General features: G+C 36.6%; 1 protein-coding gene across 1 annotated transcript in view; it reads left to right on the top strand.

The window, feature by feature from the left end:
* NECAB1 (N-terminal EF-hand calcium binding protein 1) overlaps positions 1–23,884 on the top strand; it is a 155,190-nt gene that overhangs the window by 66,246 nt on the left and 65,060 nt on the right. Inside the window, exons 4-5 of the mRNA XM_032249579.1 lie at positions 9,035–9,060; positions 17,087–17,184. Coding sequence (XP_032105470.1) covers positions 9,035–9,060; positions 17,087–17,184 — 124 coding nt within the window. The remainder of the gene's footprint in view (positions 1–9,034; positions 9,061–17,086; positions 17,185–23,884) is intronic.

Here is a 23,884-nt window from a genome sequence, read left to right as displayed (position 1 = left end):
AAAAAAGGACGAAGGAAGGAAGGAGGGAGGGAGGGAGGGAGGAAGGGAGGGAGATCTCTCTGTCAGAATTGTCCTATGCTGTTTTATCATAGATGGGATTCTACCAGGTAGTGGGGAAGAGGGGATAGCTTTTGATGGTGCAAGGCTTATGTTATCTTACCTTAGCCACTTCAGAGATAAGTGGGCCTAAGACAGCAAGCATAAAATACCCAAGGACTACTCCAACGGCCCCACTTATGCAATGGGCTCAATTTTGTACCATTTCTCACAGTCAAGGGGAAAGGAGAATGCATCTATGCATGTGCCTGTGGCCAGGGTGGGTTAGATTGGGGTAGGGTACAAATGGAGAATTATGATCAACAGCCCCACCACAAACACATTGTTAAAGGCAAGTTCCCCAAAGATAGGGAGATGATGTTACAGAAGAATGAAAGAAGGGCTGAGCAGAACAAGCATGGAATCCAGCAAATATAAGAAGTAGCACGTGGTGGAAACATATGTAAGAATTCAATCAGCGGCCGGGCGCGGTGGCTCACGCCTGTAATCCCAGCACTTTGGGAGGCCAAGGCGGGTGGATCACGAGGTCAAGAGATCGAGACCATCCTGGTCAACATGGTGAAACCCTGTCTCTACTAAAAATACAAAAAATTAGCTGGGCATGGTAGCACGTGCCTATAATCCCAGCTACTCGGGAGGCTGAGGCAGGAGAATTGCCTGAACCCAGGAGGCGGAGGTTGCGGTGAGCTGAGATCATGCTGTTGCACTCCAGCCTGGGTAACAAGAGCGAAACTCCGTCTCAAAAAAAAAAAAAAAAGAATTCAATCAGGAAAAAGTAAAGGGAAAGAAGTGCTCCCAGCAACTTCAGAAAAATAAGATGGTTTGTTTTTCCAATTCCATTTTCTCTCTCATACATGAGGCACTTTGTTTACATATGAAAATAGTCTGACTCTAATTTACCCCAGAATTAGAAAGGTTCAGTCTTGCTTATGAGAGCTCCTATAGGAGCTCCTATAGACTGGACTCCTATAGACCCCGATAGAGGAGCGTGTGATGATCACTATACCCTATGTACGACAGACTTCAAGCCAACTGGGTGCCAAATGCTCTCTAATACAAGTCTCCAAAGCCCTGTATATATTTAGGCTCTGGCCCACTCAGGGTTCTAGGAATAATTGTGATCTTAAGCAGAAGGGACTTGAAGAGCTTTCATCTGTGTTTACTTATATTCTGGAACTCAACACCATGTTTCACTATGTTGACAGTCTGACCTTATGTATCATCTTGCTTCTAACAACTGAGTATTTATCTTGATTATATAGGAACCAATCTCCTCTTCTACCCTGGTTATGTCTTTCTCAGCTCATCGCACACTTCAAGACCCTATTTAATAACTCATACACTATCCTTGTTCATAGAAGCATGGCCTGTATTTGTGCTAGGCCCTTGTGTTCAGCTATGGGCTTAGAACTCTGGTGACTGAAACGATTGGCACCTGCCTATTGGGCTATTGGAATAACATCTGTTCCTGATATCCCTTTGGTTGCATCTATTATGTCACCACATTCTTCTAGGTTAAATTCACCCAGTTCATAGAGCTCAACTCAGTTTAGTTGGTATATGCAGCATCTGATCTATTGTAGGAGACATATCTAATTCTAGGTCACTGTTTCCTACAGTCCTTTCTGTCCCTTTGCTGTTAACCTGATTCTTATATGACCAATTACAAATATAATTCATGGAATTAAGAACAATTCAAAAATATTTGCAAGGTCAGGTACTTGACTATTCTTCTAATCTCCCAATTCTGCATCTGCTGATTTTCACTGATGCCATTCTGTTAGTGTGCCAGAACCAGCTCAACACATTTTCCCTGTTGATAATGGAACATAATCTGCTCAAATTATCTTTATGAATTTAAAGATTATAATATTACTTTGTAAAATGGAGAACACAATAATGGCTGAGCATATTTGTTACTTGCTAGTCGGCAATAAACCAATGGGTGCATCCACTTCCATCAGAGTAGCTCAGAGTGTTGCTTACTGGGTCAGATTCTCCTGCCTCAAACACTGTTGAAAATGTCTTTGCAAGCCCAATTAACCCCTTTAAGCTATTAAGGAGTGTAGCAGTGTTTAGCAGACTATTTTGCCAACTGAAAAAAAATTCTTCTGCACTGCTAATATTCAGATTGCTGGGTGAAGAAGAGGAAACTCAGTAAAACGAGTTAGGACTCAGAATTTAAAGATTCGTCATTAGATCCACATTGTAGGGAAATTTTAGTTTTGAAGCAGAGGAAGCTAAAAATAAGCTTAAGTATAATCAGAAAAAGCAAAGGAGGAGTTTAGAACAGCGGCTTTTTAGTAAGAAGTTGCAAACCTTTGTTCTTATTTATAAATTGAAGTGATAAAGAAAGCTAATCTATAGAAAAACACTTAACAGGTAACTAAGAATATTATTCTGAATGTAAAATTGTTTTGAGACAGTACTCTAGAATTGAGAGTTGGCGTATAGAAAGGGGGTAATAGAAGGATTCTGAATTCCCAACAGACATCAGACTGCATATTCGAAATATTTTTTTATTTCCCTGATCAGTAAACATATTTCTTAGGAATTTGGATCATCAGAACTTGGAGTGCCCAATGTAGAAGAATAAAATCAAAACAATTTCAACTGCCCATAATGATTGTAAATGAATGGTATTAAATTGTGTATGTTGTGGCTCTTGGCAAAATTGAGAGTCTGGTCCAAACTCACATATCAAGTGCCATTTATACCAAATAGATTTATAGGAAATAATGTAATAAGAACAGAATAACTACAAAACTTAACTTTTATAATTCACACCTCTTACTTTTCCTGATTTCTTCTCTTTTTAATCACAATGTTTATTTTATTTTTCCCATTATGAATGAAACATCATGATTAGAGAAAAAAAATATGGAAAATTATAAAGACAGAAGAGCAATCCCACTGTAATCCCTAGCATCCAGAAACAATGTGGCCTGCTGTTGGCCATTGCTGCTCATTTCTTCTGAGCCTTTAAAAATGCATGTTTTCTTCTGAGCCTTTAAAAATACATATATCATTGTATATATGTCACGTTATAATTTGGCTATATTCCCACCCAAATCTCATCTTGAGTTGTAAACCTCATAATCCCCATGTGTTGTGGGAGGGACATGGTGGGAGGTAATTAAATCATGGTGGCAGTTTCCCCTATGCTGTTCTTGTGATAGTGAGTGAGCTCTCATGAGATCTGATGGTTTTATAAACGTCTGACATTTCCACTGCTGACACTGATTCTCTACCTTACTGCCGTGTGAAGAGGTGCCTTCTGCCATGATTGTAAGTTTCCTGAGGCCTCCCCAGCCATGTGGCACTATGAGTCAATTAAATCTCTTTGCTTTATAAATTACCAGTCTCACTAATGCATACTATTTTTAATCTGGCTTAATCTTTATGTAACTTTTAAACATAATTTTTCCAAGCTATTAACAACTCGTTAGATACATTTTAAGGATTTTACAATGATACATAATTTACTTAGGTATTCATCTAATGAGTATTTAGTTTGTTTTCACTCTTTTCAGTATTATCAGTCAGGCTGCGATTAACATCTTTGTTCTTTACTCTTATTTGGCATCTAGCTGAGAATACATTCTTGTATAACAACCCTCTGTTTCTCTTTCAACAAGAATATGTTTACTATGTAACTAGCATTCATCTTTCCATTTAGCTTTTTTTTTTTTTAATTTGATGGCATCACTAAAATAGAATTTCTTGCTGTAAACGTAAGAGGCAGCAGGAAAATGTTGCATGCTATCACATGTACACTAGGCTTATCTATGGATTAGTATTCTTTTTAAAATTCTGTATTACTAAAGAATGGATATACACATCACAGTAAGAAATCAATTCTACTAGAGTTCGTCCCATGTAAGCCTTCTATAACAGTGTTTTACTACCCACTACTAGCAACATAGCATAAAAACAGCTGAATAAAGGAATATTTGAGGCCACAAGCATTATAATATTTTACAAACCTTGTCTTTTATTAAAAAAAAAGTAGAACTAATGCCATACAGATTATTATAAACTGCTATGTTGTATAATATATTCCAAGTAATTTCATTTTCAGTCATGGATTAGGACTGTTCATTCTTTTGGAAATTGAAAATAAATCTCAATATGAAGCTGCAAACCATTCTGAGGAAAACAAATATAAAAATAAGGTGAACTTTCATGCCCTTTTCAAGTCTGAAGTGCTATGAAGACACTATGATTAGGAAATGCATATTTTGATGACCAAAATGCTTGCAATGCATTTAAAACTATTAAAAATTTCTAAACTCTCTAATCATGAATCTAATACATTTTCAATTTTGTTTGATTTGACCTCAGAATCCTTCACATCTGTCTTTTGGTTTCTATGCCCCTTTCCATGCCTGTCTATCATTCCTAGGCTTCTGAACTGATACTAATCAAACTCCCTTATTAGGTATTGATTTTTAGCTTGCAATCCAGATATAGGTATATAGATTTATTTGTTTATCAATTATATAAATGCACCACTGTATTAATATTTATACTTGTAAAATTACACAATTATAAATGGAAAAAGTTTAATAGTAAATGTAAATACAAATGGAAGTTCAATTATTTTTCTTTTTCTTGCCCCTTCAGTGGCTGGCCTTATATAACACTTGGGTTATATTCCCCACTCTGAGAACTGGCCCAGCCTGTAGTAGTAACTTGCAAACTTTTCTCTTGCCCTCTTTTTCACCCTTTTTCTGTCTGTGATGGTTTGGCTCTGTGTTCCAACCCAAATCTCATGTTGAATTATAATCCCCAACATTGGGAGAGAAACCTGGTGGGAGGTGATTAGATCATGGGGATGGAATTCCCCCCTTGATGTTATTGCACAAGATCTGGTTGTTTGAAAGTGTGTAGCACTTCCTTCACTTTCTCTCTTTCTCCTGCTCCTGCCATATACAACGTGTTTGCTTCCTATTTGCCTTCTGCCATAATTGTAAGTTTCCTGGGGCCTCTCCAGGAAGGCTATACAGCTGAGCATCCTGTATAGCCTTCCAAACCTTGAGTCAATAAAATCTGTTTTCTTCACAAATTACACAGTCCCAGGTAGTTCTTTATAGTAATGCAAGAATGGACTAATACTGAAAATTGGTAACAGAGAAGTGGGGCGTTGCTGTAAAGATAACTGAAAATGTGGAAGCAACTCTGGAACTGGGTAACAGGCAGAGGTTTGAACTGTTCGGAGGGCTCAGAAGAAGACAGGAAGGTGAGGGAAAGTGGGACTTCCTAAAGGCTTGTAAAATGGTGGTTACCAAAATGTCCATGGTGATATAGATAGTGAAGTCCAGGCTGAGGTGATTTCAGATGGAAATGAAGAACTTAATTGGAACTGGAGTAAAGGTCACTCTTGCTGTACTTTAGCAGAGAGGCTGGCAGCATTGAACCCCTTTTCTAAGGATCTGTGGAGCTTTGAATTTGAGAGATGATTTTGGATATCTGGCAGAAGAAATTTCTAAGCAGCCAAGCATTCAAGGTGTGGCCTGGCTGCTTCTAACCGCATATGCTCTTATGTGTGAACAAAGAGATTATCTGAAACTGAAACTTTTATTTAAAAGGAAAGCAGAACACAAACGTTTAGAAAATTCACAGCCCACCCATGTGGTAGAAGAGAAAAACCCATTTTCTGATGGATTCAATTGCAGGAGTTTGCATACGTACAGAGGAGCCAAAGGTAAATAGGCAACACAATGGGGAGAATGCCTCCAGGGCATTTCATAGACCTTTGTGGCAGACCCTCCCATCATAGGCCTGGAGGCCTAGGAGGGAAAAATTGTTTTATGGACCAGGCCTAGCACCCTGCTACTCTGTTCAGCCTCCAGTACATGGAGCCCTGCATCACAGCCACAGTCACTACAGCTCCAGCCATGGCTAAAAGGGACCAAGGTTCAGCTCTAGTTGTTGCTTCAGAGGGTGCAAGTCATAAACCTTGGCAAGTTCCACATGGCGTTGAGCCTGCAGGTGTGCAGAAGGCAAGACTTGAAGCTGGACACTTCTGCCTAGATTTCGGAGGATAAATGGAAATGCCTGGACGTCCAGTCAGAAGTCTGCTGCAGGAGTAGAATCCTCATGGAGAACCTCTACTGGGGCAGTGTAGAGAGAAAATGTGTGGTTGGAGCCTCCACATAGAGTCCCTACTGGGGCACTGCCTGCTGGAATTGTAAGAAGAGGGCCATCATCCTCCAGACCCCAGAATGGTAGATCCACTGACAGCTTTCACTGTGGACCTGGAAAAGCCACAGGTTCTCAATGCCAGCCTATGAAAGCAGCCACAGGGACTGGACCCTGCAGAATCACAGGGCTGAAGCTGTCTAAGGCCTTGGGAGGCCACCCCTCACATCACTGTGGCTTGGATATCAGATATGCATTCAAAAAAGATTATTTGGGAGCTTTAAGATTTAATGATTGCCCTGCTGGAGTTCAAACATCCATGGGACCTGTAGCCCTTTCTTTGGGCCAATTTCTCCCTTTTGAAACAGGAGTATTTAGCCAATGCCTGTACCCCCATTGTACCTTGGAAGTAACTAATTTGTTTTTGATTTTATAGGCTCAGTGGTGGAAGGGACTTGCCTTGTCTAAGTTGAGACTTTGGACTTGGACTTTTGAGTTAACCCTGAAATGAGTTAAGACTTGCGGGACTGTTAGAAGGGCTGATCATATTTTGCAAGATGAGAAGGACATGAGATTTGGGGAGGTAGGGGAGGAATGATATGGTTTGGCTTTGTGTCTCCCCCAAATCTCATGTTGAATTTCTAATCCCCAGTGTTGTGGAGGAACCTGGTGGGACATGATTGGATCATGGGGGCAGATTTACCTCCTGCTGTTCTTGTGATAGTGATGAGATCTCACAAGATCTGGTTGTTTGAGAATGTGTAGCACTTCCCCATTCACTCCCTCTTTCCTCCTCCTGCTCCCATCATGTAAGAGGTGTTTGTTTCCCCTTTGCCTTCTGCCATGATTGTTAAGTTTCCTGAGTCCTCCTCAGCCATGCTTCCTGTACTGTCTGTGGAATCATGAACTAATTAAACCTCTTTTCTTTATAAATTACCAGTCTCAGATAGTTTTTTTTTTATAGCAATGTAAGAACAGACTAAAACATTGTGCAACCTCAACCCATCTGTCAGTGGCCTGTTTAAAGTGCAAATATGGCCATGTTATTAACCTTCTAAAAAATATTCTATAATTCCTAATTGACAGAAAGGTAAAGTAGAAACTTCTTAGATGATCATATGAGGCCTTTCATTGTGTAGTTCCATTTTCTCCTTATTGATCTATGTTCTAACCAAAAAAAGCTACTCAGTTTTCTGAAACTGAATGACATGCTCTTCATATTTTTATTTTATTTTATTTTATTTTTATTATAAACAGTGTTTCTTTTAACCAGATGTTCTTCCTTTGGCTGCCTCCTCTACTCCTATTTAGAGATTTAGCTCAACAATTTAACTTTTGAGATTTAGCTTCACAATTTTATCTTCTACGATATATTTCCTGACACCTTTTGCCAATTCTCTATTTCCCTGGTAACAGCTATATTATTGCATTTGAATTATTTATGTACTGTATGAGTCTACCTCTTAGCTGAGATTCTAGACACAAGCAATCTGACAGATTGATCTCTGTTGTTATTGCAACCTCATACATCTATGGCACTTAGAATAATGCCTGGCACATAGCAATAAATGTTTGTGGAATGAGTGAATGAATGAATAGGAGCCCACACCAAAATTACTGGAGAAGACTTAACATATTCCACCTGGTGGCAAATATTACTTTACAAAAAGATTCATTTAGTTATGAAGATATAATTTATCTAAGATCAAATATTTTGTGTCTAGAATGCAATATTTAGTTTAAAATAACTTTTAAAAATGACTGACAGAGCTGGTAAAAGTACTCAATACTTGGAATGTTCATACCAATGTGTCTTCTGACTACTGGACAACTGGATTAGGAAGAATATCTACATTGAGCATTGACAGGTGACAACTGTATAAAGCCAAGATTTCCAGTTAACTACTAATGTTTGCAGTTGCTCTTTAATAGCCTTCAGCATCTTGACAAGGTTGAGTTCTATTTTATTTAAATTTTTTAAAAATTATGAATTACTCTTCAATTTTTTAAAAAAATTCCCATTTAGAATTTGCTAATATGATCATTTTTCTCCTTTAAGTTTTAGTGTAAGTTATATTGATTTATTACCTGATATTGAACCACCTGCCTTCCCATACCATACCTTTTTTGGTAAAGGACATTATTCTTCTGATAGTCATGTATTATACTGCTAACATTTCACCTTAATGTTTTGCACTTGCCTTCATAAGAATAATAGGTTTATATAGTTTACAACTAATGTAATTTTTCATTTTGTTTTAGAAATCATATGAAATAAGCATTGACTCAAACTTACTTCAAAGATTGAGTTTAGGATGGAAATTCTAGCAATTCTATCAAGTCAGGACTCATGATAGCTCATTCATCAAGTGCTTACTTTGTGCCAATTACAGTTTTAAGGGTTTTCTGTATTAATTCATTTAAACCCTACAGCATCCCATGAACCAGAAATTATTATTATCCCCATGTTAGGTCAGATGAACTGAAACACAGAGATGTAAAGTACCCAGGGTCACATAGAAGGTAAATTGCAGAGTCAGGATTTGAACTAAGGCATTCTGGCTCCAGAGCCTACATTCTTTACCAAAATACATTAATTTTCCCATCATGTTGCAGAGAGAAACACAAATCTCAGGATTTATTATTATTTGACTAAAGAATGACATGATCATTGTTAATTGACCTATGACTATTTAAATAATAAGAATTTATAAGAGAAATGCCCTAACTACATACCATCAATTAACAATATAGACTGGAGACTATGTCACTATTTTAAAACTTAGTTAAAAATATTACCAAAGTAATAAGACTTTTTTTTTTATCTTTTCAGCAATCTTGACACAGAAGAGCTATGTGGTAAGTTACTTTAACATCAAACACATTACTTGTTTAAGAAGAAAAAAGAGCAATGTCTAATATATATCAGCCTTGGAATTAATGTTGTAGATTAGGAGTTCAAAAATAAAATATAAATTGAGATCTCAAGGGATTTATCTTTTTCCATGAATTTTGCTCAGTCATGTATTTCACTCCAGAAAGAGCCGGGCCTCATTAGCTTGTTCATAGAAAAAGAATTGTTATTACAATCAGTACATTAGTTTTATAAAAGCAAATTCTCCACAAGTTTCAATATATTTTTAAATTGGTGTTTAATACAACTTCATTATTCTCTGCACAATATATTTTGAAGAGCCTTTTGTTACTATTTTATAAAGCTGTCTTCTTGAAATGTAAAAATAACTTTGTCTCATACCTGCCTTAAACCATTCTGGAGTTTTAAATGTCATTTCAAAGTAAGTGATTCAATGGGGAGAGATAAATCTTTACAATTACCTGGTTTAACAGTCTCTTCATTTATTTGTTTCATCTTTATGATTGGAAACAAGGTAATGATTAGAAATACGTAAAGCTAAAATTTTTGAATTTTATTATTTTATGGAAAAAATGGAACATTATGAAACTATTCAGTTTGAAACCGCTGTATCTCTCTGAATACTGGAAGGTTTTATGTTTTAAGGTAAATGTTTAAGATAATACCTTTGTCCAAGTTTGATCTGATTGTCTATGCTGCTCAAAACATTTTTAATAGTTAGAGTTGAGTTTTCTCTGGGAACTCCTCATTGAAACTAGCAGCACTTCCTGAACATCTTATAATCCTTATAGTTTTAGAGTTTGCCAAAACTCAAAACATCAAAAGGGCCATTTTCTTATATTCAAGAGTGGTTATTTCCGTTTCCTCAAAGTGGTAGAGCAATAACAAAAGATGTTATACAAGAACAAAATATCAGAATGCGTGATTTCAGAGGCAATAGCTGAATAAAATGAATGTAATCTCCAACCACGAGCTTTCAAATTTTCCAATTATTGTAAAAAACTCCTGCTTCCTATCCTGACGTAATGTCCATCTCAGGTTCAGGGAGGAAAACCCAACTGAAATTCAAGATATGTTTATGGAGGAACGAGGTACTCTGATACCAAAGCAGGTCATGTTTTTGTTAGTTATGAAATGCCAGCAGGGAAAATCCCGCCATTCTTTCAGACACAGTCAGATGGTAGCATTGTGTACACATGGTTAAGCATCTGAAAGGGCCCATGCAGGCCATTGCCATGAGGTTTATGATGAATAGCAGTCAACATAAAGTCCACTCTCAGCTATGTGCACACAGTCCTGGTCAATGAAGTGAAAAGATAAAATGAAGAGCACAAGATTATCTTGATAATTTCATTAACGTGGCAGACCCATTTCTAAAATATCTAGATATGTCAGGCCAAAGTAATTTCCTCAAATCATTCATTTGTAACTATTTTTTGTTTTTCACTTAGCTTTGCCTGGGTAGGCCACAGCTGATGATAAAGCAAACTATTACAAGGACTTTTAAGATAATAACACTAAGTGGTACTTCTTTACATGCTATGTTGCCTGCCTATCATCATTAAGGAATATTGTGTTATCCTCTATTTTCCTCTAAAAGTACTTCAAATTTTTAAATATCATGGAAATCTCCACTTACTCCTCTACTGAAAAAATATATTTTAAAAATATGCCTTTATTCTATAATAAGGGAACTAGATTAGGTGCCTATACTGTATTTATTAAAAAAGCTTTATGATTTCCCTTGGACAGTTTTAGTTAGGGAGCTGGAATGTGGGGCTTTAATCCAACAGGAATTGTTCTGTGTTTTTAAATCCAGTGATTGTATTCACAGTCATGTGTTATAATCCTCCCCCTCTCTGTTCAAGAATATGCATTTTAATCTCCGGAGTGTCATTTCATTTCTCATTATTTTGTGAATATAAAGTAAATATTTAAGTTGGATTCTAATCAATGCCAAATGCTTCAGTGCTAGCAAGTGAAATATGTCAATTCATACCCGGCACAAATTCCCCCTTGTGCGTGGGAGGGACAGAACTTGATTGGCATGAAAAGTAGATTTCATATGTTCTTTCTTAGAAGCCAATTACAAGTTGCAGGTACCTAAAACTTTTATTCTGAGGCTTTTACTTAATTTGTCAGTTACTAAGTTAAGGACCTAGAATTTAAAATCTATTAAAATATTTATTTTGAAAAAATTTCTTTGTAATTTTAATTATGAAAGTAATACTTAACTGCTATTTTTTAAATTTAACAGTGTTATGTAGGTGTATAACCTAATTTGTCAATCTTCTCTGTCACTCATTGTCATCTCCAGTACCAAGTTCTACTATTTACTTGGAACATATTCTTCCAGACATTATTATGTGTATACTGACACTGATATATATGCATATGTATATCATACTATATGATTGATATATATGCATATGCATTTTATACTACATGATTAGTGTAATTGCATCCCCTTCTACTTCATTTTATTTAAAGGCTGCATAGTGTCCAATGCACATTAATTTTTTCAACCAAGTTCCTTTTAATGGATTTTCAGTTTGAATCCAACTTTCCATGGGAAAAACAGCATTGAAGTAACTATTCTCATATACATTATCTTCACACTCATGTGCAAGTAATTCTGTATGGTAGATTCCCAAACATGCAATTCCTCAATCAAGGTTTCTCTAAGGTGCACACCCACCAGCAATTTACAGAGGTGCCAAAATTATCCACTCTTCACATACAATTGTGAAGGACTTCCTAAAGGCTTTTTTTTTTTTTTTTTTTTTTTGCTGTATCTTATCACTATCAGTCAATACAAAACTCAATTTTAATTAGGGAATTGTGTTTGAACTCTAGCACTGAAGCTTTGGTTTGTATTTCTACCATAATTAGCTCCAATCTAAAGCATTCAGGAGTATAATTACTACTTTTCCTGGCCCTACCTTGTTTATGACTTTTCATAACCCTACTCATTTTTATGCAGATCTTGAACTTGGTAGTTAAGAGTAGGTAGTTGAAATATTTATAGATGGGTAAAGGGTAATTGCAACGAATGTGCTTGATCTGAAAGCATATCTGTAAGAAAGCTTCATTAGCAAGGTTAAATATATTTAATAGTGTAATTTCTCATCTAGTTGGTTGTTATCTACCAAATATTAAACTATATTAAAAGTTAGATGAAGTCTATAAATAAGATGGATAAATCCTGAGGGTACAGGAAACTTCAAAATAAAAACTTACTCCCTTCATACCAAGGCTCTTTTCAGTAGCTGTGCAGGAAGCACCAGGCTGCACTGGCAGAGCCCAGACAGTGCTGAGAGACCTGTGCCTGCAAGTCTGGGTGCTAGAAAATCAGAAGGCTCTATGCCCTCCTCCAGACTAATGTGTTCTTCTCCAGCGGCACATGTCACTGGCGATTGAGATGTAAGAGTTTGAGTGTCGCTTATCTGCATCCCCTCAAAATACCCCACATTTCTACATCTGACTTATCTCCCTATTCACAGCATGTGGGTTTTGACACTCTCTCAATTATTTTCTTTTCTACCTAGTCTACTACTTGAGAAATTCTAACTGCTTGAGAAGTTTAGATGAAACTCATCTAAACTCTTGAGAATACTTTGTGAGACCAATTTCTACTGAGACTTTTGTGACAGCTGTGGGTCCTTTGGTTCTGACAGAATTATTAAGCTGACCTGAAAACTCAACAACTTTAAAAACTAAGATGCAGGATAGAAAAAACAAAACAAAACTGTAGTTTTGTAATGGAACACCACTGATTAAGTACAGAAAGGAAGGGAGAAACTAATTTGTTGTTAGCATTTTGTTAGAGAAGATGGCACATTGTATATTCGTGAGAATACAGCCTGCTTTCTGACAGATAACTTACTACATCTCCTTATAAATTGTGCTCTACTTTTTCATCATACCTAATGCTCAGACTCTACTTTTTAATGATACTTCACTTAAACTGATGAGGGTTGGTTTTCACATATTTCCGTAAGTACAATATAACTATTTTGCTCAAGTTCATGAAGCCCACATGCGAGTTTCAACAAAATAGGTCTTTTTTCCAGGAAGTTATTCCAGTTATCAAAGGACAAGCATTTTAAGGAATCAATATCTGTTCCAAATCATTCTTTCTCTCTAATGTCATGACTTAATGACAATATACATTTGCCCCTTTCACACTGGCAATGTGATTCAAATGAGAAACATGAGTCACAAACATGAGAAACTTGTTATAAAACTTTGGTCCACGCACAGCCACTTTCAAAGCCATCACTGTCCTTCTCTCCTGCCTGCCACATGTTGGAGTTTGCAGATCTGCTGAAATTCTGGACTCCACCCCTCATCCCACTTCACAGCTTTCGTATGGCTTATAGTCCTAGTTCTCTGATGAAATCACTCCTGTCAATTGATGTCTCCTTTCTCTCTTGACGGTGTCACCAACATTCCCCCAAATCATCCCTTGTGTATCCTTTCCTTTTCTAATAGGAAAATCTGAGGATGTCACTCTCCTTTTTAAAATTGTTCCATAGCTTCCCATTTTCCATAGCGGTATCGAATGTACTCTGAATCATAATCTCCTAGGGAGTGTAGGTCTCAACCCAAAGATTCTGATTTACTAGATGAGACCTTCTTAATCATCTTCATGTCTAATAAGTACCCTAGAGTAGTACTTCTCAAACTTAAATGTGCCTAGAAATCACCTGGGGGTGTTATTAAAATGCAGACTGTGATTCAACAGCCCTGGAAGTGGGCCTGAGATAAGTTCTAACAAGCTCCGAGGTGAAACTGATGCTGCTGGTCCACAAACCAAACTCTGAACAGTGAGGTACTAGAGGATTCTGATGCAGGTGGTCAAAAACACTGACCTAGACTTGAGGATGAAAGAGCATCTGGCAAGGAGTGTTTCCAAAACATATGCTTTGACTCCCATCACTGACTTTTAGATTTGTTTGCTTGCTGCCTCCCATTCTCAAATATGTTCCAGCTCTGTACTTTATCTCTTAGCAGTGCTGAACTACACATATTCCTGCAAACGGGACAGGAGAGCAGCTGCTTCCATGCCTTTCCTCTGAGAATCCAGCAGGTTAAGTCCTATTCATCTGTTAACTAAACCATTGGTGGTATTTCCCCTATGAAGCCCTCTCTGACTTACCTGAGCAGACTTGGGAATTCTTTTTTTTTTTTCTTTATCTTTTTTGTTGTTGTTGTTGAGACAAGACCTCACTCTGTCACCCAGGCTGGAGTGCAATGTCACTATAATCTCGGCTCACTGCAATCTCGGTCTCCTGGGTTCAAGCAATTCTTCTGCCTTACCCTCTATTTGGATTGCACCTGGTATCTGGGCTCTTGAACCACTGTCTTTAACAATGATTATGTGTATTGCAGTTTGTTGGAATGTTTCTGTCTCCTATCTGACTGTAGCGCTTCTGCCTTTTCACCTTTGTATTCCAAGCTCCTATACGATAGCACCTAGCACATAAAAGGCACTAAGTAAAGGGATGTTAGGCCACAGAACGAGTAAGTGAACACTCACTATGATGAAGTGGAGGGGAGTTATCTCTCTTTATCTATGTTGGATGTGTCTGACTCTTTCATCTAATTTCCCTCTTTGAGTTTATTGGAGCCCCTTGCCTTGACGGTCTGACCCATATTCCACAGTGAGTAAGTTATAAAAGAGCCTTAGTGACAATGAGCTGCACCACCTCAAAATAACCCTTACACTTAGATTTCAAACTTAAGCTCTTATCCAGGACTTGAGTATTGTAATTCTCTTCCTTCTCAGTCATTTTCTTTACTATCTACTGATCGTTCTTTCTTTCTAACTGGGAGAGTTGAAATGAGCAAATGGACGAATGAAGGAAAGAAAGAATGAAATCTAGTAGGTGTCAGCTCTGAAGCTTCTAGTCATTGTTTTTCGCATGTGCTTTATCAGCATGTGCCTGCATCTGCATGTATAGGTGCGATTTCAAAGTGGAAAGACAACTTAAATTCTCTCCAGGAACCTGTGCTGATTAAGCCAAATATCTTATCTATGAATGAAATATTTCTTTTAAAACATGGCTTTGTCTCTCTCTCTCTCCCCATATATATATATATATATATATATATATATATATATATATATATATAATCTCACTGAGGCTGGAGTGAAGTGGTGCTATCACAGCTGACTGCAGCCTCAACTTCCCAGGCTCAAGCAATCCTCCCACTGCAGCCTCCCAAGTAGCTGGGACTAGAGGCACATACCACCATGCCTGGCTAATTTTTAAATTTTTTTGTAGAGGTGGAGTCTTGCTGTGTGGCCAGGCTGCTCTCAAACTCCTGGGTTTAAGTGATCCTCCTGCCTTAACTTCCCAAAATACTGAGATTATAGGCACGAGCCTCCATGCCTAGCCTGTTTTCACTTTATATTTTTGTCTACTTGCATTTCAAACCCCATCACAATCCTCTTTGAGGCATTATATATACAAGTTTTAAACTGAAAATGAAGTAACAGCTTCATTTATTGGCATTTTTCTTACACTTTTGCTTGTTTTCAACATAGCATGGACTCAGTTCTGATATTCATTATTTTCCCAACTTAGGAATATTCTACAGCACATCAGTTGCTCACTGGTTGATGAAGAGTGTTCATTTGTTATAAATAATTGCACAGGGACTTCATTGATTGTAAATAATTACACAAATAAAGTTAGACGTATTTGTCAACCTTATCAGAAAGTCAACATTATAACCACAAATTAAAATGTTTTGAAGCAGGCATTTAAGGAGTAAATGCTTTCTTACTTATCTTCCAATTAATCACTTTCTAAAGAATCCTTATAAGAGATAATTTACGCCACTTTGTTTTTAAGGAATGCATTTTGCTGTGTCAAAAAATGTCATTTGTTCTTAAACTATGTGTATACAGACTGTATTTTGACAACCATGATCTGGAGTTGATTTAGTGTTTACCTGTGTTTCTTTTCTTCTCTAAAGAAGTCTCTACTATTTTATCTGTCAATGGCACTTTCCAGTTGTTATTAACATCAGTATCAACAAATAGTTCCTGGAGTATTAAATAAATTAATCAACGCAGTTTCCATCAAACATGCTGAAATGTATTCCTGTAATCTCAAGTGGCTTATATGTGATTATATATTATTTCAATTTAGTTCCACAAATACTGAGGCACATTAAAGATAGACAGAAATAAACTACAGTTTATCCAAGGAAGAGTTCACAGGAATGGTGAGGACTATTCATTTTTTAGTGTCTGAAAACCCTAGATCTTTTCAATATATAAATTTGTGTTACACTAGTTTGCTTTCATTATAGAAATGTATAGGTTTCCCTAAGTAAATATAAGATTTTGCATTTATATACATTTCAAATTACTAGTTTAGGATCAGTTCATGTTCCATACTTTTAATTTCAATCGTAAATCCACCATATTATTTATTCCTAACAACTGAAAAAAGTGATAGCCTTTACTTTTTCTCTGCCTAAATTGTTGAAAAAAAACAAAAAGATTATGACAGGGACAGTGACATGGAAGGTGCCACAGAAGACCATCTCATGTTTTGCAGCACTGACTCTTAACCTTGAAGAGAGCTTACCTTCCTTAATGTTTCCTCCAAAAACAATAAAATGTAACTTAACTCTTTGCTAAAATTACTATCCTAGTGAGATCTATATTCTTATGTTGCTTCAAAAACAATTTATTTTTATTGAAACACCCTTGTCAGTAGATCCAGATTCATTTTTTCCTACAGTTGTAGGAAGGAACATTTCTTCAAGGATAATGGTAATTATTCAGGTTTTCTTTTATTTTTTCTTGATGTTTTAGTGAAATGAGCAGATTGTCACCTTATTTAGTCTTATTTGGAAACCTTCCAGTTTTCATTTATAGCTGGCATTTTGTTTTACTCATTTAAGGAATAAATAATTAGTTGATTATTTTTTTGTTTTATGATTATCTAAACTCAAATATGAACTTATTTCAATATTTTCTCTTTTCAGAATATTTTTCTCAGCACCTGGGCGAGTATGAGAATGTACTGGCAGCACTTGAAGACCTAAATCTTTCCATCCTGAAGGCAATGAGCAAAACAAAGAAGGTAAGAAAATGTTAATCATACCTGTTTTCAAGGCATAGATTTTTTATTCCACTGATAGTTTTTTCTTCATATTAAATGAGCTATGTTATTTATTCATAACATAATTATAAACACTATATGCCAAAGACTGTGCTTTGTGTTGAGGATACAAAGATACACAGAGCTGTTCAAATAGCTCCCAGCCTGGTGGGGATATGAGTGTGTAAACTAAGTGATATGTTTTGGATCTTGTCCCTCCCCAAATCCCATGTAGAATTGTAATCCCCAGTGCTGGAGGTGGGACCTGATGGGAGGTGATTTGATCATGGGAGCAGAATTCTCATGAATGAGTTAGCACCATTCCCTCAGTGCTGTTCTCCTGATACAGAATGAATGAGTCATCATGAGATCTGGTTGTTTAAAACTGTGTGGCTCCTCCTCTGCCCCTCTCCTTCCTTCTCTGGCCATGTGACATGCCTTGCTTCTCCTTTGCCTTCCACCATGATTGAAAGCTCCCTGAGGCCTCCTCAGAATGGGCAGCCACTGTGCTTCCTGTGCAGCCTGCAGAATCGTGAGCCAATTAAACCTCTTTTCTTTATAAAATTACCCAGCCTCAGGTATTTCTTTATAGCAGTGAGAGAACTGACTAATCCACTCAGCATTACAATGTAGCCCAATGAGAAGCACAAGATAAGACAACTAATTCATGCTTGAGATGAGATGACACTTGAGCACTTAGAGATAAAGGAAGTACCTAGACAAAGGAGACCTAAACACAGGGAACAGCACATGCAGAGACTCTGAGTCAAGAGGGGCACAGGACATTCTAGGAAAGGAAGCTGGACAATAAGGATAAAGTACAGAAAACCAAAGAGCAGCAAGATGTGAGATGAAACTGAAGTGCTAGGGAGGGCCCACATCTTTCATGATGTCAGCATAGCTAAGTATCCTAAGTGTCAGCAAAGCTAAGTATCCTAAGTATCCTATGTATCCTACGTGCAAATAAATGAGCAAATATTTTAAGCAGAAATTTAAAAATCATGCATTCTTTCAAAAAATCATACAAGAATTAACTTGGAATTGGGGTGGATAATATAGAGGAATAGGATCAGAAAAATTAGTAGACGGGTTCATTAGTCTGGGTAAGAGACGCTGGTGTGAGGAAAACAAGAGAGCAGCAATAAAGACTCAGCTGAATTTTGGAAAATAAAGTTAAGAATATTTCTTAAAACTTCAAGCAAAACAGAAAATATAAGAAAAGTGGAGCATCAATCTAGAGTATCCTATATCCAAATAACAAATTTCAAAAAGAGAAAAAAAAAGGAAAACAGATAAAAAGTGGAATCGGAATACATTTTCTTTAGACCTCTTCAGGAATATTTGGAAACTCTATAATAACTTCATCTTTTGAAACTTCTCTCCAGCAATGGCCATTTAAAAATCTCTGTTTTGTGTGTCTAGCTTCTTCTCCTTATTCTTTAAGTCTCATCTTAAATACCATGGCCTCAGAAGGGTCTTCTCTGCCCACCTAGCTAAGAAAAAGTAAAGGTCATCTCAGAGTATCTCACCTGTTCCTTGCTGGCAATTTATCAGAATGAATGAGAAACTGTGCAATGTTTTTGTTTTTGTTTATTTGTTGTCTGTAAAGAAAGAAAAGGGCGGTGACTGGATTTTTGTTTTTTATTTGTTTTGTTTTTGGCTCACCATGTGTATCCTAAGCCTAGCACAGGACCTAACAATTAAAATTGTACTCAAAACATTTATTGATGGATTAAATAAATTGATTGGTTAAATGAACACACATATAGTTCCAAAAGAAATACTTTTGCTCCTAAAAGAAAAATTGCTCCTAAGCTAATTTAAGAAGCTTACAGATTTCCTCTAATAGGAAGAAAAAAACAAGTTATATAATCTTCCTTATTTCCTCACAAATATGCACTAAAATCATGTTGTTTTTCCTTGTATTCAGACAATGAGGTTTTGTGGGATTCAAATTGAGGTCAACCTGTTGTTTTGGTTTCTTAAGTTACAAAATCCTTTTCTTGGCACTCACCCTGAAAAATGCATTTGATTCATATTTTACTGCTTAATCAAGAAAAGCATGTGTCTCTGATTTAAAATAAAAAAGGAAAAACAAAAATAAGAAATGGTCAAAATTAGAAAAAGCCCCTTTGTTTAATAGCTCAAAGATGAGGAAAAGGCAGGAGTTTTGACATTTCTCAAGCCACTATTGAATAGACATCTCCACGCTGCCTAGCACATGGACCCTTCGGAGTTAGAAATCTGGCATTTTTTTTCTCTATATTTCTACCCAGATAAAAAGTCCTGTCTCAGTAAGAAGGTGTGATTGTTCTAGGCTTTTATGAAACATGAAATACAAGCCTTTTGTGATCTATCTTGACTGGCAGTACCTCTGTTTGCTGTGTCAGAGAATGGATAAAATGGGATTTAGCTGCCTACCTTAAACTCCATGAGGTGACTCAGGACAGATACAGTCTGTCATTATTTCCTCTCCTCCTCCTTCTCCCTCAACCCCAGCCTTTTGTCAGATCCTCAAGGGCTACATGGATTATTTTACTTTGCTTATTTTTCTGGAACAAAACACCATAGGTCAAGTTCCAAATGGCCATTTGAAAGTCCCAGCGGTAACTAAAACCAGAACCCTCTGTCTGACTTTGGAATGTCATAAAAACACACACAAAAAATAGCTTTGTCAATTAATTTTTCTTCTTTCTATAGGGTAGAGGTGGTAAACTAACTTATAGCATCAGTATGTGAAGTGCTTTTAATCTCAAAGCGAATGTAGAATTCTGATGCTACAGCTAAATTCATCATGGGCTGTGTTATATAAACACAAATGGAATTCCCTGCTTATTTGTAGGGCTTCAAAGGAGATGATCATAAGCTAAAGTGAAGAAGGCATTCTTCAAATAATTATTTAGGGTTTGTTAGTTACCTTACTGAGTGTAGCTGTGAAATTTTCCAAAATTAAAATGTATATATACTTTTCATTCTAAAAGTTATTTTTCAAACAAACATACCCTACAATACATTTTCAGTAATTTTAAGAAAAAAATAGACTTGAATCCTAGCACTGCTGGGCCTCTGTCTCTCTCTACCCTCCTACATCTGTCTTTGGGATCTATGTTGTTTCTCTCTGTAGCATCTGCAGATCACTTTATCTCAATCTTTCCATCTCTCCTCTATCTCTAGATTTTTATGTTGAGCATCTGGGCCTCCCAGGGCTCCATATTCCTTTCACTAAATATCACAATCATTTATTTATGAGTCTTACTGTGAAAAAGATGAAATAACAATAGAACACAGAATTTCTATTTGGGACAAACATCATTACTATAATTTTATGTAGGACTTACTATTAAAATTTTCCCTGTTTCAGGCAAAATATCCAAGCTGAAATAATACCGTATGTGGCATAGTAAAATACCCTCGTAGGCTCACAGAAGGCAAGCATTTTGATTATTTGTTACAGTTTTATTACAGTCTTTTAAGTATTCAGTCCTTAAGTATTTACAAATATAATGAAAACATTATTCTTGGACTTCAGAGCAACCACAAAAAACACTTTTCAAACGGTTTATTTGACATCTTATTTTGGTTGCAAACTAGGGGAGAAGTGTCTTGAGGTTGCAAGTCTGGTTCAGTGGGAGAGAAGCCCTGAGTCAGGCCTAAGCCTTAGAATCCCCCGTGCAATCTTGGCCAGACTTCTGCCCAGCACCTGGCAAAGAGGAACTCGACACCCCTGGAAAGGTTGCTCAGTGAAGTCAGGAGAAACATGTTCTCTCATAGAAGACCCTAGTTATCTTGAAGGACTCTGCAGCACCTACTTCCTGGGCCCAGAAACCTCTACCTCTAACTGGGTAAGGAGGCGTTAGAACTGAGATGAGAGCCCTAACCCTTCTAACTCATTAGCACATTACTTTGGGGGTAATTTAAAGGTGATAAGAAACCACTTTGAGGTTATCGATAAAGTTTACACAGTGGTGTACACCTACACTACTGTAGATGTACACACATTAGTTCAGGCAAAGATCATGAACAAGATAGTGACTAAGGTGGATACGTTAGGAGGATAGAGGACAGAGTGCATAGTAATGTCTGCACAGGCTCGGGACTTGGATGGGCATCTACCTGGCAACCACGTCAATGGTTCTTTCTAGCCATTGCTGCAGCCTCACCAGACTCTTGGGGACTGCTCTGACTTCTCTGAGCCAAGTTGCCAGACAATGCCTAATGACTCTTCTTTCCTGCTGGGCTAGGGCTTCAGTGGCTATGGCCAAAAAGAGGATGAGGAATAGCTGTCAATGCCAACTAGTATTTATATAGCACCTTGGAGTTTTCAACATGCTTTAATATATGTATTTCACTTATTCTTCATCATATCCTAGTAAGGAATGGTAGGTAAAAGGTAATATACCCATTTCAAAAATGAGGAAACTGAGTCACAATGTGACCAGTTGATTTATTGATATCCTAAAGATAATGAGATTCAAACCAAGTGATTCTCATTTAAAATTTTTTTATTTAAGGTTTATGTGCTTCCACATGAACATGCTATAAATAAGCAACTGTAAATTATATCACGACACAAAACATTTCTTGTATTAGGTATATTTGTTCTTTGGAACAATCAAAGTCTTCAGAGTTCAGCTGTGGATGAGCAAAGGCATAAAGATTTTTAGCTTCTCTGTTAGAAATATTTTTAGTTTTGTTTTTGACAAATGAATAAGTAGGTGTCCAAAGCTCAGTGTAATATGTGAACATATGAAAGAAGTTATAGATAGAAGCAGATGATAATTAAATGCTAAAATTACAATTAAATCCTGAAATCAAAAGATGAAGGTGTATAAGCAAAGTTCTAGGCAAGGAAGTTCATATTTGTTATTATAGTTTGTTGTCATTAGAAAAATGAACTTTAATTAGAAAATAAGGCAAGTTACATGCCCAAGTCAAACAATGGATGTTTAGCTTTTTACTTACTAGAATGAAATATATCCAAAGTAAAGGCTATTGTACTTGAGAGCAGTAAGCAAAAATATTGGTCTTCTGGGTTCTTGATGAATTTATAAAGGAACTGAAAGCTTAATAAGAGTCTTACTGATTTTTATTTCAAATAGGTAACTGTACTATTTCTTGAATGATCCATTCTTGATCGACACTTAAAATGTCATGTTTACTATTTGCTAAATACTTAGAATGTACTCGGTTTTGTGTCAGAGCTCACTATTCTGTTCCCATGGTAAACTATCTTTTCTAGTATTAAGTATTATTGATACATTATCTTAATTCTTGTATACTTAGGTATATTTGAAAATGCACAAGTGCAAGTCTTCTCTGATTGTTCTTCTCTCTCGCTCTCATTTTTTTGTTTGCTTGTTTGTTTTTGTTTTTGTTTTGGTGGAGACAGGGTTTCACTATGTTGCCCAGGCTGATCTTGAACTCCTGAGCTCAGGTAATCCACCCACCTCAGCCTTTCATAGTGCTGGGATTACAGGCGTGAGCCACTGTACCAGGCCTGATTGCTCTTCTTTAGCAAAGATTTTTGTCCTTTGTTTGCCATGTTTGCATAAGTTTTATAATTGTTTTTTCAATGCTTGGAAACTTTTATTAGAATTTTCATTATATTTTTAAAATAATTTTGAAAGAATTGTCATCTTGGTAATAGTTCCCCTTCCCATGCAGGTGCAAATATGTTTTCTCACTTATTCAAGCTTTTTATGGCTCATTAAATATTTTTATGATACCTCAGATAGGTTCAAAACATCTCTTGTTAAATCAATTCATATATGTTTTATATTTTTGTTGTTTTAAATGGCCACCCTCTCTAACTTCCTACATAATGTTGATGACATATTGGAAAATGATTGATTTTTGTGTGCACATTTGGTAACTAGATCAGCTACCATCTTCAGTAGCTGTTCTGTCCATGGCATGCCATTTATCATCCTTTACGATGTTACAGCTTGAACATCAAGAGCCTCTGCCACTGTAAGAAACAACCCACCTAATCTCTCTTTTACAGAAGTCGATCAATCTGTATACAGTCTTTAATGCCCTGTCTATTTTCTCCCAGTTTTTTGATCTGAACTTTGAAGCTATACTTTACACCTATTGTTACATAAGATTTCAAATTCTGCTTCAGTACCACAAGGCAGTAATAAACATGTGACTTATACAGTACTTTAGAATCTTGTGTCTTAAAGGAATAAGATCATTTCCTACAAAACCAGTTTTAAAAAGCTTGAATAACAAAATCTATAAATACAATCGTGTAAGACATTAGCAGATTCTTACATATTTTAAACAGAAAAGACACAAACAATAAAAGTAAGTAAACAATGTATTTAATTAATTGGCAGTACATTGATATAGGCCAAAAATAAACTTGGCATTCAGAAAAGGGAGAGGTCAGTGTTAACCGAGTAGTCAGATAAAACATCAGGAAGAAGGTGAGACTCAAATGAGCCTCAAAGAATAGACAATTTTAATAAAGGAAAAAGAATAGAAGAGCCTATAGATAATGACCCTTCTCTGACTTTTTAAGGAGGCAGCTGTGAAGCCTATTTCGGCCAGAGGCCCTCTTTCATGTCCAGAAGAGGCTGTGGTTTACAGATGGAGGGGTCAGGTCATGCTGACTGCAGCTGGCATTTCACCTTATTTATAGTCTCTCAAAGGAATGTATAAATAACAAACTTTGATC

Source organism: Sapajus apella, unplaced genomic scaffold (assembly GCF_009761245.1).
Source record: "Sapajus apella isolate SASKATOON/1434 unplaced genomic scaffold, GSC_monkey_1.0 scaffold3, whole genome shotgun sequence".
NCBI classification, from domain to species: Eukaryota; Metazoa; Chordata; class Mammalia; order Primates; family Cebidae; genus Sapajus; species Sapajus apella.
The sequence above is the reverse complement of the archived record's forward strand: the minus strand, read 5'-3'. Positions and strand labels throughout refer to the sequence as shown.